This window comes from Rattus norvegicus, chromosome 3 (genome assembly GCF_021556685.1).
Source record: "Rattus norvegicus strain SHRSP/BbbUtx chromosome 3, alternate assembly SHRSP_T2T, whole genome shotgun sequence".
NCBI lineage: Eukaryota > Metazoa > Chordata > Mammalia > Rodentia > Muridae > Rattus > Rattus norvegicus.
Window position 1 is genome coordinate 36878025 of NC_141536.1, and position 12693 is coordinate 36890717.

The window sequence follows — 12693 nt, forward strand, 5'->3', positions numbered from 1 at the left end:
AGGAAAATATGTAAGATTATCTATGTTCAGTTTTATTACTTGTGAAAACTTGAAATGTCTAGAAGACCTCTGGACCAGCATGGGGTTAAGAGATTAAAAACCAGACAAAAGTTATTTAAATTATTGGGCAGTAAATATTGTTAGAAGAATTGGTAGATTACTTGGAACATATGTTCAAAATAATACTTTATAAAAAGCATAAGATTTGAAAACAAGCACAGAGGCCTCCAAAACTTGACTAAAAGATTAAAAAGAAAGAGAAATAACAAAGACGGAGTTCTCCAAAGCCTTCTATCTGTGCTTTAGGAAACAACAATAAACCAAGCACCACACCAAAAAGCACAGTGGGAATCTAAGAGATTCCAAACTAGAACTATAAGATAATTTCAGAGTAGAAGTTTTAAAAGCCTAAAAGAAAAGTAGTAATTTCTCCTAGGAGTGAAATAAAAAACTACTTTAAAATGTAGAATACTAAAAAAAAATGAAATCCCCACTAACCATTACCTGCAGTTAGTTACAATAGTCTGAGTAAACTAATATAACTTCAGTTGAAGTATTTGACTATAACAAAAATCTCATTTTAAAAAAAGCCACAAAACTCCCATAACAGCAGTGCAAGTTTTAGTCCAGATCAAAGAGACAACAAATATTTAAAACTATATATAGAACATAAAGACTTTGACATAATTGTCTCTTTCATTGTCCTTATTTCTCAAATTTTTGAACACTTCACAACTGTTCAGTTACTACTGTTCAGTAGTGCGTATCTCAGTCATGGCTAGAAAATGAGACGTGATGGGAAACATAAAGCCCACGTTCTCTTCAGCATTCCTGTTCACATCCTGACATGCAGAGCTTGGTTACGCTTATCTGTGAGCTTTGAAATTTAAAATTGAAAGTTAAAATTTCTTGCTTCACATGGAGGGTATAGCGAGCTAATTGTTCTCTTAGATTTCCTATTTGCCAACCCCTCCACTGTTAATAAATCTTCAGGTTTAATAAAATGACGTTTGTTTAAAAAAACCAAATTCTTAGCTTAACCAGTATGCCATAGCAATTTCACGAAACACATTATTTTCTAAGCACAAATGGCTATTCACATTAGCCTAATATGAAATTCCATTATTAAATCAAAATGCTGTTACTTTTGACAAATTTCCATTTCTTCTACTTTGGCCAATACATAATGTATTATAAATACAACTGTTAGTTATTAAGACCAATCGCTGAGTGGTCACTCCAGTCTTGGAGTAGGGGGAATTTTAGAGCCAGTTATCAAGATATATTCAAGCTACGTATTGTGAAAGACACTCATAATAAATCTCTTACTACACTTATGACTGAGGAAGAAAAAAACCCATTCAGGATCAGCATGGACAATTTCCCTATCGAGATCTTGCCTAAAGATAAAAATAGGACTGCGGATGTATGATCAATAGTAGAACACTTGTCTAGTATGCATGAGACCTTGCATTCGGTGAGGAGTACTGGAGGACAACAGATATTAAGAACCACAAGTTAAAGGACAATAATCAATGAGTAAAAAGGAATGCTAACCACACAACTATTCTATTGCTCTTAGCATCCCAGAAAGTTTCTAATGGTAAATATAAATGAATGTTTTATTATTTATGCAATAAAAATAAAAATATGCACTTTAAAAATAAAAACAGACAATAATAAAAGCAGCATCAATGCTACAGAAGCTGAACAAGAACTGTGAAGATGGCTGAGCAGTTAAGAGCACTGACCACTCTTCTAGAACTCTGGTTCAATTCTCAGAACCTACTCGGGAGGCTCACAATCATCTGTACCTCTCGTCGTAAGGGGATCTGATATCCCCATTTTGAAATAGCAACAATACATTACAAAATAAAACAGAATAATGTGAAGTGAAAATATTTGTCAAATATATATATATACACATATATATGTGTGTGTGTGTGTGTGTGTATGGTAAACAATGTTTCCAATTTAATATGTAGAAAACACTTAGTAAGACAACTACTTTTCAAAATCAGTTTACTAAATACAAACTACAAAATTTAGAAATTCTAAAGTAAGTAAAAATAGCTTTACATTCCAGATTCAATAACCTATGGTCAATGTATGTCTGAAAATATGTGAAAACTTTAAAAGCAAATTCACAAGTTTTGATGCCAAGAAGCATTTGCTGACAGGAGCCTGGTATAGCTGTCCTGAGAGGCTCTGCGAGAGCATGACAAATACAGACGTGGATGCTGGCCGCCAACCATTGGACTGAGCATGAGGACCCCAATGGAAGAAGAGTTAGGGGAATTAGGGGAAGAACTAAAGGAGCTGAAGGGATTGCAACCCCATAGGAAGAACATCATCAACTAACTGGATGCAGTCCCCAAAGCTCCCAGGGACTAAACCACCAACTGAAGAGTACACGATTGTTGGGGGGGTGGGGGGAACACGATGATGGGCACACATGACACATGACCCATGGCTCCAGCTGTATATGTAGCAGAGGATGGCCTTATCTGATATCAATGGGAGAAGAGGCCCTTGGTCCCGTGGAGACTCAATGCCCAGTGGAGGGGGAATGCTAGGTCGGTGAGGCAGGAATGGGTGGGAGAGCACCCTCACAGAGGCAGTGGGAAATGGGTCTGTGGAGGGAAACCTGGAAGGGGGACAACATTTGAAATGGAAATAAATCCACAAGTTTTTAAATTATGTACACATGCCATAGCTGTAGCTCCTACCAACCAGCCTTGCTACCTACCAACCAGATATTAGATCCAGCTTTGACGTATTGCAGCATGTATGTGCACCAGTTCAAGTAACTCTCATTTTATTTAATAATGCTCCAAAACCCTAAGTATAGTAACGATGCAAAGAAGGTGTCAGGGCATAAAATTTTCAAGGATAAACTCTAGAATTACAAGGCAACATAACAGGGCATTTTGGAAACAAGAGTAAACATGCATATATAGTTTGGTTTTAGGAATCCACATGAAATTTTGGAACACACAGAGCTAATAAGAAAACTTTATAGCTATTCTTCATATTCTGAAGTGGTTGACTTAACTGATTATACAAGTTATCTTATCTTTTTGTCCAAGATAAGATTTCTCTGCCTTGACATCCTCAAACTCAGAAATCTGCCTGCCTCTGCCTCCCGAGAACTGAGACTAAAGGCAAATGTTCTGATTTTTACAATTTTAGAGAGCCCGACTGAGTGCGGCACAGCTACCGTCAGACAAGCAGGATTCCTATCTTAGCATGACTACTTGACAGCTTTGGGGTCTTAAGCTGCTATGACATTATCCTCTCTGGACCTCAATTTCTCATTAATAGTAAAAATATTACCTGACAGGACTTATTATGGGAAATAAAATACAGTGAGTGTAAGGCAATTAAAATAATGCCCAATCAAAGCTATTAAATAAGTTACTAGCTACTGGGTTGTCTCACAGTACTCATAGCCCCACCTAATGGAAAACAAAATCTCCAAATGTTTACCTCATATAAAGTGGCAACACATTTATATCACACCCCCAGTAAACTTTAAATCACATCTAGATTTCTTACATTACCTAATAAATACTAAATGCTATCTAGTTATTATATTGCAAAATCTTCTGAACACATTCAGTATAGACACAAATCTTTCTCTAAATACTTTTGCCATCAATGACTGAATCTGTGCAGCACCTGAAAACATCAAAGACTAACCAACAATATTTTATTATTGCCGTTCTTAACCTCTAATAAGAAATAATCTTTTCTCTCAACCATTCCTTGTCTATTTCTCAGCTTTTGTTATGTTTTTTTCATTAAAGACCCATCCAACAAACAGCATACTCTTAATATCTTTAATAGAAATCAATACATGTTATAAGAAGTCAACACCAGGTTAGGTATCACATCTGATGCTGGCCCTGCAATGTTCGTATATAATTCACTTAAGTCTCTAGACTATCAAGTTAACAAATACACCTGGACAAACTGAGTCATCACAGTTTTCAGACTAGGAGATTAAATTCGATAAGTTATATGAATTTCTCAAGGTTCATACAAACATGAGAACAAAATTATAACCCTTTACAACAGACTATGCACCATAAAGATAGAAGTGTAGTAGAATTAAAATGAATACCGCTGGTTTTTTCTTTTTCTTTTTTTTTATTGCAAGGTTTTAAATTCAACTAGAGAAACACAATATTGTGTTGTATAGAGAAACATAATTGTGGCTCTTAAGTTTTACAAAATTAAGGACTTTACATTTTATACTCAAATTGTCATCTAAAGCCTTCTTTAGGACACAAGACCATTATAATCTCCCTTTCATGTTCTTCAAGCTAGATTCAATATTACATCTAAGCCTTTATACTTTGGTAATAAAGGTAAGCTATAACATTTAATACCGCATGTTTCACTTAACAGCAGACACACTCACTGATAAATATAACATATGATTTTATTATATGCAATGTGTACATACAGAAACCTAGATGATACAAGTCAGCTAATCACTGCATGTACCCTTTTCATTTATCAAGAGGCACAGTGAACACTAAGATGTATGAGGTGACTGTTCATGTAACATGTAACTATTTTATTACAATGAGTTTGTTTTTGTAAAGTACATCCCAAACCAATATAGAGGATAGCATAGTAAGCACATAAATCAGAAATAACGTGTAAGTCCAAAAATCAGCAATAAATTCTATTGGTTACCATTACCAACTCAAGTATTATGCACGATCCCATGTCTGTGGGATAATCTTCAACATGACTGGTAAACTAGTACATTATCAGAAACACAGGAGCAGTATTCTGTGCTATGATCGCAAGGCTGCCATGTCATCGGGCCACTAGTCTAATAAGTACTATAGGATACTGTAATACGAAAAATTTGTACATCTAAATATAGAAAGTATATAGTAAAAAAATAAATCATAAAAATTTTCAGCTCCACTGTACTCTTGTGAGACTACTATCATACATGTAGCTGTTAAGTTTACTGAAACATTACCGAAGTCTCATTTACAGGAGCAGCAACCTTCCCAGACTACACAATGAAATATGTGATTCTAAACCCATGATGTCAAACGGAACGTAAGGTTCTGAAGATCAGAACCTAATGAATATGATTCTGTGTATACTGTAATAAGAATTTTCACTAGAAAAGAAAGTCAAAAGTTTAAGATAAACCATACAAAAAATTTATTTAACTGAAAAATTAGAGCCTTAGGTACAGCAAACTGTAGTTCAAGCTAGGACAGTCCTCACCTGCTAGCATTACTGTCCTTCAATATACATGCCTAACAGCACCAAACCCATTTTAAGCATGCTAAGAAATAACAGATTTAAGCCCACTAAAGCAAATGTACTATCTTTATTAACTGCTAATTAGAACTGAACATAGCATAAAGTAAATGAAAGGTAACAGATGGTCAGTTGACTAGACTTGTATCTACAATATTTCCAAGTGCCCAGGAATATTCTGATACTTTCAGTAATTCCAGATGATGAGAGTCTTTTAAAAGTCTTTTAGTATAAAGCCATGAATTTATACTAAGAACATTAATAAGAGACATAGCTGTCTAGCAAAAAATGAAGGTATAAGACAACCAAATGAAAAACTATGAACAACTTCAACAAGAGAACATAATCTACCCATTCTTACTTATAACCCTTCAAAACAGGTCCATTTTTCTAGGTAAACAATGAAAAAAAATGTGTGGTGGGGAGACCTTCTAGTACACATCTGTTATGAGAAAGTTTACTAAGTGTTCGTAGTACTTCTCATGATTGAAATGCTACTAGAAAGGTGGTGGGCAAGACAGATAAACACCTAGCCGCATTTTCAAAACTTCCTGCAAGACTTCCCAATAACTTAGTATTTCATGCATCTTAAAGAGAGAGATAGTCTACTCTATCAAATTGAGATAAAACTTCTTGGATCATTACGAACATTAAATGTACTGGATCTCAAGTTTTGAGTGAGTTCATATTTAAATGCTAAATAGTTGCTGAAGTAAGCACGTCTACAGTCTTACTAGTAAAACCTATCAAAACTGAACCACATCGTAAAAGTGAAGACATTTGAGAGCAGTAAATGCGAAGAAATTACTAGAATTGGGAATTTCAAGTAACAAAAATAACATAAAAATTATGTCATTATTACAGTCATTTTAATGACTGGCCAATATTAAAAATAAAATAAATTATCTCATTAGTAAGATAAATTTAAACACCAATGGACTGATTATCAATGGACTGATTATCTCTGCAAAACCTAGTACAAATCACTTTTATATTATAAGGACCTATATGGCAAGATTACATCTTCAATGATATTACACAGCTAGAAATGCATGTCCCTACCATTAAGTGTTAGTGTTTATATTTCTTTACCAAAACAAAACCCAAAAATACCAATTTACTTCATTTTATCTATTTTTTGTTAAATGAGAAAGCCATAATGAATCTCATACTAAAAGCAGGGACAATGTAAAGTCACAAGTAACCTCTAGATACACATGTATCAGTTACTTTCTAGTTTACATTGTAGGAAATAGTATCTACTCATTTCATTCATTCAACAAGTATTACTGAGCACCCAAAATGCACCAAGAAATGTGCTCAGCAATGACAATTCTTAACAAGAACAACTTAGTTCTTGCTTTCTAAGACTTTATAACTTGTTAGGAAAATAGCAAATCAGAAAACATTAAGGGAAGGAAAATGTCACTAAGTGCCAAAATAAAACTGTAAAAATTCCAAGCATATCAAGATGTTAAATAATTTAGAGAGGAGGTAAACAGTGTTCAAAATTATTTGAGAAAATAATTGAGGCAAGCAAAGATGTCATGGTGATAGTAATCCTGAAAGCAAGAATACAAGGACAGCAGTATAAGTTTAATGTCAAGAGCTAATATAACCATTTAAGGCACCATGAAAAGATTAGTATGAACTCGTATTAGGGAGTATAAAAACATGCATTACTGAATGTTGCTTTGACGTGTATTACAGAGATCTTTCAAATTTAAAGCTGTGGAATTTAGACACTAGGTCACAGATATACAATATTTGAGATTCTTAAGCAAAGAAATACATTTCCTTTTTAATTTTTGAGAGGAAATAGAAATAGCCTTGAAGCAAGAAAACCAGCTCAAAAACAGTTGAATATCCAAGGCCTAGGAATAGGACAACCTGGGCCATTACAGATTTGTGAGTTTGTCTTCTCAGTATTAAAATAAGAAAACCAAATTCATTTGTAAGACATAACTACTCACTAATGTATCATCAAAAAAAAAAAAAAAAAAAAAAGAAGAAAAAAAAAGAAAAAAAGAAAAAAAACAAAAACAAAAAAAAAAACAACAAAAAACCAAAAATCACCCCCCAAAACCTGAAATTTCCTAGAAAGAATTTGATTTCCAAATCAATCCAGTCAGAAAATTGAACCACAAAGTGTTACCTCTGGAACGGAGCTCAAGACTTCATTTCACTCTTTTTATAAATTGGAAGAAAGTTAACACTCAAGAACAGAGCTAGCTATTAAGCACTCTGTTGGGCAAAGGCAAAATCAGCTGATTAAAGATAACAAAATTTAATGTTCTTCATTAAAAAAAGCTCATACAAAAAGAAAAGGACGAAAATGAAGGAGGAGAAGAAAATACTTTAAAGACAAAACATGCTTTATTCTGAATGGATATGAAGAAAGACAGCTTCAAACACAACCATACTTAGACAGAAATTTTTACTGGAAAGTTTTGAATAGTGTCACTATACAAAAAAATTTCAGGAAATACTTAAGAAAAAAAAAAGACCCACTCCAAAAACAATTACTTATATACTATTTAAAACTCATTTATTTGATTTATTTGTAAGGTCCCTTTCAGCAGTATACGCGTTTAATTCTATAGCTGACAAGTATAACTTTCCCCAAATGTTATGTGCATCAGTAGGTAATAATTTAATCTATATTAAAGATAAGTCTGAAAGAAATTATGGTTAAGTTATGCTTGCTATTTCTAGGTACTTACTAATAGATTCAGCCTGAACTGGAAAAAAAAATGGCTCTAGTTTCAACTTTGCAAACCCCCTTTTAAGCCTAGATCATTACTGCCTAGTTTGCATACTGTTTTATAAACAAGCTTTAAATGTCTTGTCATATTCAGTAACATTTCAAAGACCACAATCATCCAACTTTCTTAAGGGAACTTAAATGTGGGCAGTGTAGCAGATAACTGACAGTAGGCTGACCTGTTCCAGGATCCTGTGTATCAAAATTCAGACTTTCACCCTTGCATAAAAAAGTCCATAATATATGCATATAACCAATGGACATCTTGTATAGTCTAAATCATATCTAGATTACTTATGCATAACATGATATACATGCTCTCTCTATAACTATATAGCTGTTTCATGTGTTAAATGTTAATATGACAAGGAAAAAATCTGCTTGTGGTCTGGAAATTGTAATCTATTTGTCATGAACTATAAGCCCATGTTAGATGAAACAAATAGACATAGAATCTTGCAGTTATAAAGGATCAACTATTTTTGAAGATTATATAGCCCTTGGTCCCAAAAATCTGAAAATGTTTTGAAAAACTTTGGATGATAAAACTATACATTCACTGCCATGAGTGGTATAGGCACCCTGCTACTTGTCAATTATCTTCTCATTATAATTACTATTAATAATCCTGAGTATATGCAAACAGAAGAAATGATGCAGGAAAAACAATCAGTTCATCTTTAAGAGAAAGTTCAGAGCTTTAAGAAAGATTCCTAGAGTCCTCAAGGATTCAGCTTAGCTTTACCATGAGCTAGAACCCATGCTGTTAGCTAGGAAGGGGCACTGGATAATGATCTAATTTTGAGAGAACAACAGCAACTTTCTTGAGACTTTCAGATCTGGTCTCCTAAAGTATTCATTCATTATCCTCAGAGGAAGATGCTAAACATTTAAATAATTGGGTGTATTTAATGGTGTATAGAACGTACTGGACTAAAAAAAAAATGTAGAAAACCATGAAGCAAAATTCAGAATATCTGAAGTGTGTAAGTAGCAAGTAAACTTATTAGGAAAGTGGTCACTGGCACAGCCAAAGAGAAGGGGCCATAAAACAAACTGTGACCAGTGTATGCCAATTACTTAAAAAAAAAAAAAATCTGCACTATACTAAAAATGACTAGCTGGCATCTCAGGTCTGCTAGTGCAACAGCACCATTACAGCAAGGGTAAGCAGGTCAACCCCTTGCAAAACTTACCTTGACTGGCCCAATGGAAACAGAAGGCCCCAGAAAAGAGAGAAGCATCTGGCAGTAGCAAATTGTTTTATTTTATCTTTCTGTGGAAAGAAACTAATTTTAAATAAGAACCAGAGCATTTAAAGAATAAATATTTTTTAAGCTCATTATCTAGTTAGAGCAGCTCTATCAAGAAAACAAGAAGGGTTTTGTGCTGCTTAGAGATGGAAAGATACAGAAGAAGAATCAAGAGTTGTCTCTGCATCTCCTAGGGAGCTTTAAAGTATTGTTATTCTAGAGTAACAGAGCAAAGAATCTTTTATATAAAGAACTCCTGCAGGCAGAATCTTTTCAGTCTGGTGCCTTTGAATAAAACTTTTTATACAAAATTAAGGGCTATATTCCAAATATAAAAGAAAACCACTTAACATTGAACCATTCTACTCTTAGAAGTAAAATAAAAAGAAAAATACAACAAGCTCCTGTTTCCGCTGCAATTTCACCAATAACTTTAGCCTTCATTGCTTAAACCATTATCAAACTCCATAGTACTCATTAGCAAAAGAAAATATACAACTGACTTTCTAAAATATCTGCTAACCAAAATATTTCATGACTTATCAAGATACTCAATTGGAATAACCCAGTCCACCCAAGACTCTGTGTATTATAGCACCTAGCATAGGACACAACTGTTCATGGAACTGAAGCTCTTGACTTTCTTGAACATTTCTCTAGAAATCCTACTACCAGTGTTACGAAGTCATCTCAAAACCTTTTAATCCAATCACTTCTACAAAATGTCCATTTACAATCTGTGCTAGAGATGCAAGGGACAATGCACAAGTAGGAGTGTAGAAGCAATAATCATTTCAAAAATTAAGTAGAAAACGAGTATATACCTATTTGGCATGGTCCAGGGAAGAATTGGTAATAGAGTAGAAAATCCCCACACTCCCAACAAGAGGAAGATACTACAAGAATAAAATTCATTCTAAATGAAAACCCCAAGTAACTATTATTTTTCTGATGCTACGCTTTACACATTCACCATGACTGTCTTCTGATATTTACTTCTAGACCATTAATAATTATAATGCCTGAAAGAAGTCACTAAGTTAAATAGATTAGCTCTATACTGTCACTTTAGATTGTTTGCTTAATTCTCAAGATAGGGTTTCTCTGTCTTGGAACTCATTCTATAGACCCAGGCTAGTCTTGACCTCAGAGATCCACCTGCCACTGCCTCCCAAGTGCTGGGATCAAAGGCGAGCGCCACCACCGCCGGCTTAAAAGATTATTTTAAATCTTAACTTTGTTGAGGAAATCAGTTAATTTTTTAAAATACAGTCTTACTCCATTCAAAATTTGGTTACAGACATGATCACCATAATGCTTGTCTTGTTTGAACACATTATATGGATATAAACTAACCTTTAAACATCTGCAAGTACAACACTGACTCACACCTTAAAATCTTGAGACAATCAAACAAAAATAAGCAAGCCAAAGTAAAAAAACATCTTCTTACTTGTCCCATTGGAGGCCCTCCCATAGGAGGCATCATCTGTGGCATCATTCCGTGAGGTACAGGAGGCATGTTTGCTCGCTGACCCATAGGGTGCATGCCCATTGGTGCATAATGCATGCCAGGATGCCCCATCTGAAAAACAATGAAAAGTAAGAGGTAAGACACAATCAATGTTTCTTTAAACTGTCATTTCAAAAACAACGACTAAAACCCATCAACTGAACTGAAAGTCAACTAAGTCAATGTGATTAAACTACAGGATTAGCATCTAGTAACGTTAATCTAAAATATACTACAGTGGTTATTATGAGGAACCTCAAAATTTACAAAATATGGGAAAGTTAATCCCAATAGCGGATTAAAATCCCTCTCCGATGACTTAGCCAACTGTCAAATGACTGGCCAGACTTGGTGTCTATGTATTGAATTCTAACTTAAAATTATTACGGTGAACCCAACCTTGTCACCTTTATACATATACTCTGTTTATACTACTTAAAATTACATTAATTTGGACGAGGTCTGATCATAAAACAGAGTGGGTACCCAAGAGTACTTCGTTAAGGAACGAATGTCTTAATATAGTTAAAATATCAAAGACTGTCATTCTGTCCCAGACACTAAATGCAAATAACAAATTCATCCATTTTAGTGAGCTAAAAATATAGTACTTCCATTGTTCCTGGCTTGAAACTAAGTATCCGCAGCCAATTCTCCCAACCAAATCCCCCAACCGGTGCAAATCACCACTACTCCGGAGGAAAATAAACTGCAGCAGCCTCTCCCTACCATAAAGCAAGCCTGGGGCTTTCAGACGTGCAGTCCGCCCGGGGCCCAGCACCTCCCTTCCTAAGGCATCTACTTAGGCCAAGACCACTGGCAAGTCCAAGGTCCCACATATTTCTTTGTGCGTTCCCGCCCTCTATTTCTCTCCCTTGGGACGTAGCCCACCATCTGGAGCTCTCTTCCTGGTATACTCGTCTCCTTTTGGAGAAAGCTTCCTGTTTCTCTGACTCGGTTTTTCATTGTGCCGCTTTCCCCTACCCCGCCGATCCCTTACCGAGGGCCGTCTCCTCAGGAAGCCGTCAGCAGAGACCCAAGAACTGGAGCACAGGTTTGAGCCGGACAATCTCCGCTCCCCGTCCCCGGGACCCCGCGAGGGAGGTTGGCTCTCCATTTCACTCACCATGAGGCCTCCACGCTCGGCTCCAGTCCCCGGCCTCATCGTCGGGCTCAGACTGCTCCGTCGGCGGCCACTGCCGCTACACATACCAACAAGAAGCGATCTGAGTGGCTGGCGCCCGCTGGGGCCAAAGGGTAAAGGCTGCCCTGAGCTGCGGGGCGGGATCAGCGGGGCCAATAAACTGACAGGCTTCCCTACTGTCCAATCAGAGCGCGATACCGACACGCAGCTCTGCGGCGATTCGCCCCCAGCCTCACTCGGCGTCGCCTGCATGGAGAGGGGGGAGGGGGATGGAGGAAGTTTCTGCGTCGAGTGCTCTGCCGGGGAAACTCTACCAACTTCCCCCAGGAAAGGGGACACGGCGGGGACCCAGATTCCCGGGTTTGGGCCACCGCACCCCGCCGGGGGTGTGGCAGTGGCGTCGTGCCACCTTCGCCACCCCCCCGCCCTAGTTACGTTCGCCCCACAAACCTGAGGCCACCAGGGGTGGGGTGGGGGCGGGGTAAGCGGCACCCGGCGTTAGCGGCCTAGTGCGCGCGTGCGCGCGGTTGGCGTGGGGAGGGGTCGTGCCCGGGGTTCGCCGGTGGGGGGTTTGGGGGGTACGGGGCTTCAGAGCTGCGCGCGCCCCAGTGAAGGATGGAGGCGCGTACTGTAGTTGGCGGGGAGTTGTAGAGGCGGAGATCACTCGCCCGAGGGAGGAAGCGATTGGCGGTTAGGAAGCCGCGGAGCTGAGCGGGAAGCT

General features: G+C 37.0%; 1 protein-coding gene across 26 annotated transcripts in view; it reads right to left on the reverse strand.

Moving 5' to 3' along the window:
* The window catches only part of Prpf40a (pre-mRNA processing factor 40A), a 62364-nt gene extending 49706 nt beyond the window's left edge, over positions 1-12658 (reverse strand). For 5 of the 26 annotated variants that reach the window (XM_087650617.1, XM_087650633.1, XM_087650630.1 and 2 more), the window contains exons 1-3: positions 11955-12034; positions 10769-10900; positions 9259-9338 (exon numbers count right to left, since the gene is read on the reverse strand). In XM_087650617.1, coding sequence (XP_087506743.1) covers positions 9259-9306 — 48 coding nt within the window. In that variant the 5' untranslated portion in view covers positions 9307-9338; positions 10769-10900; positions 11955-12034. 26 annotated transcript variants of the gene reach the window in all.
* Positions 12659-12693: the final 35 nt, after the last annotated feature.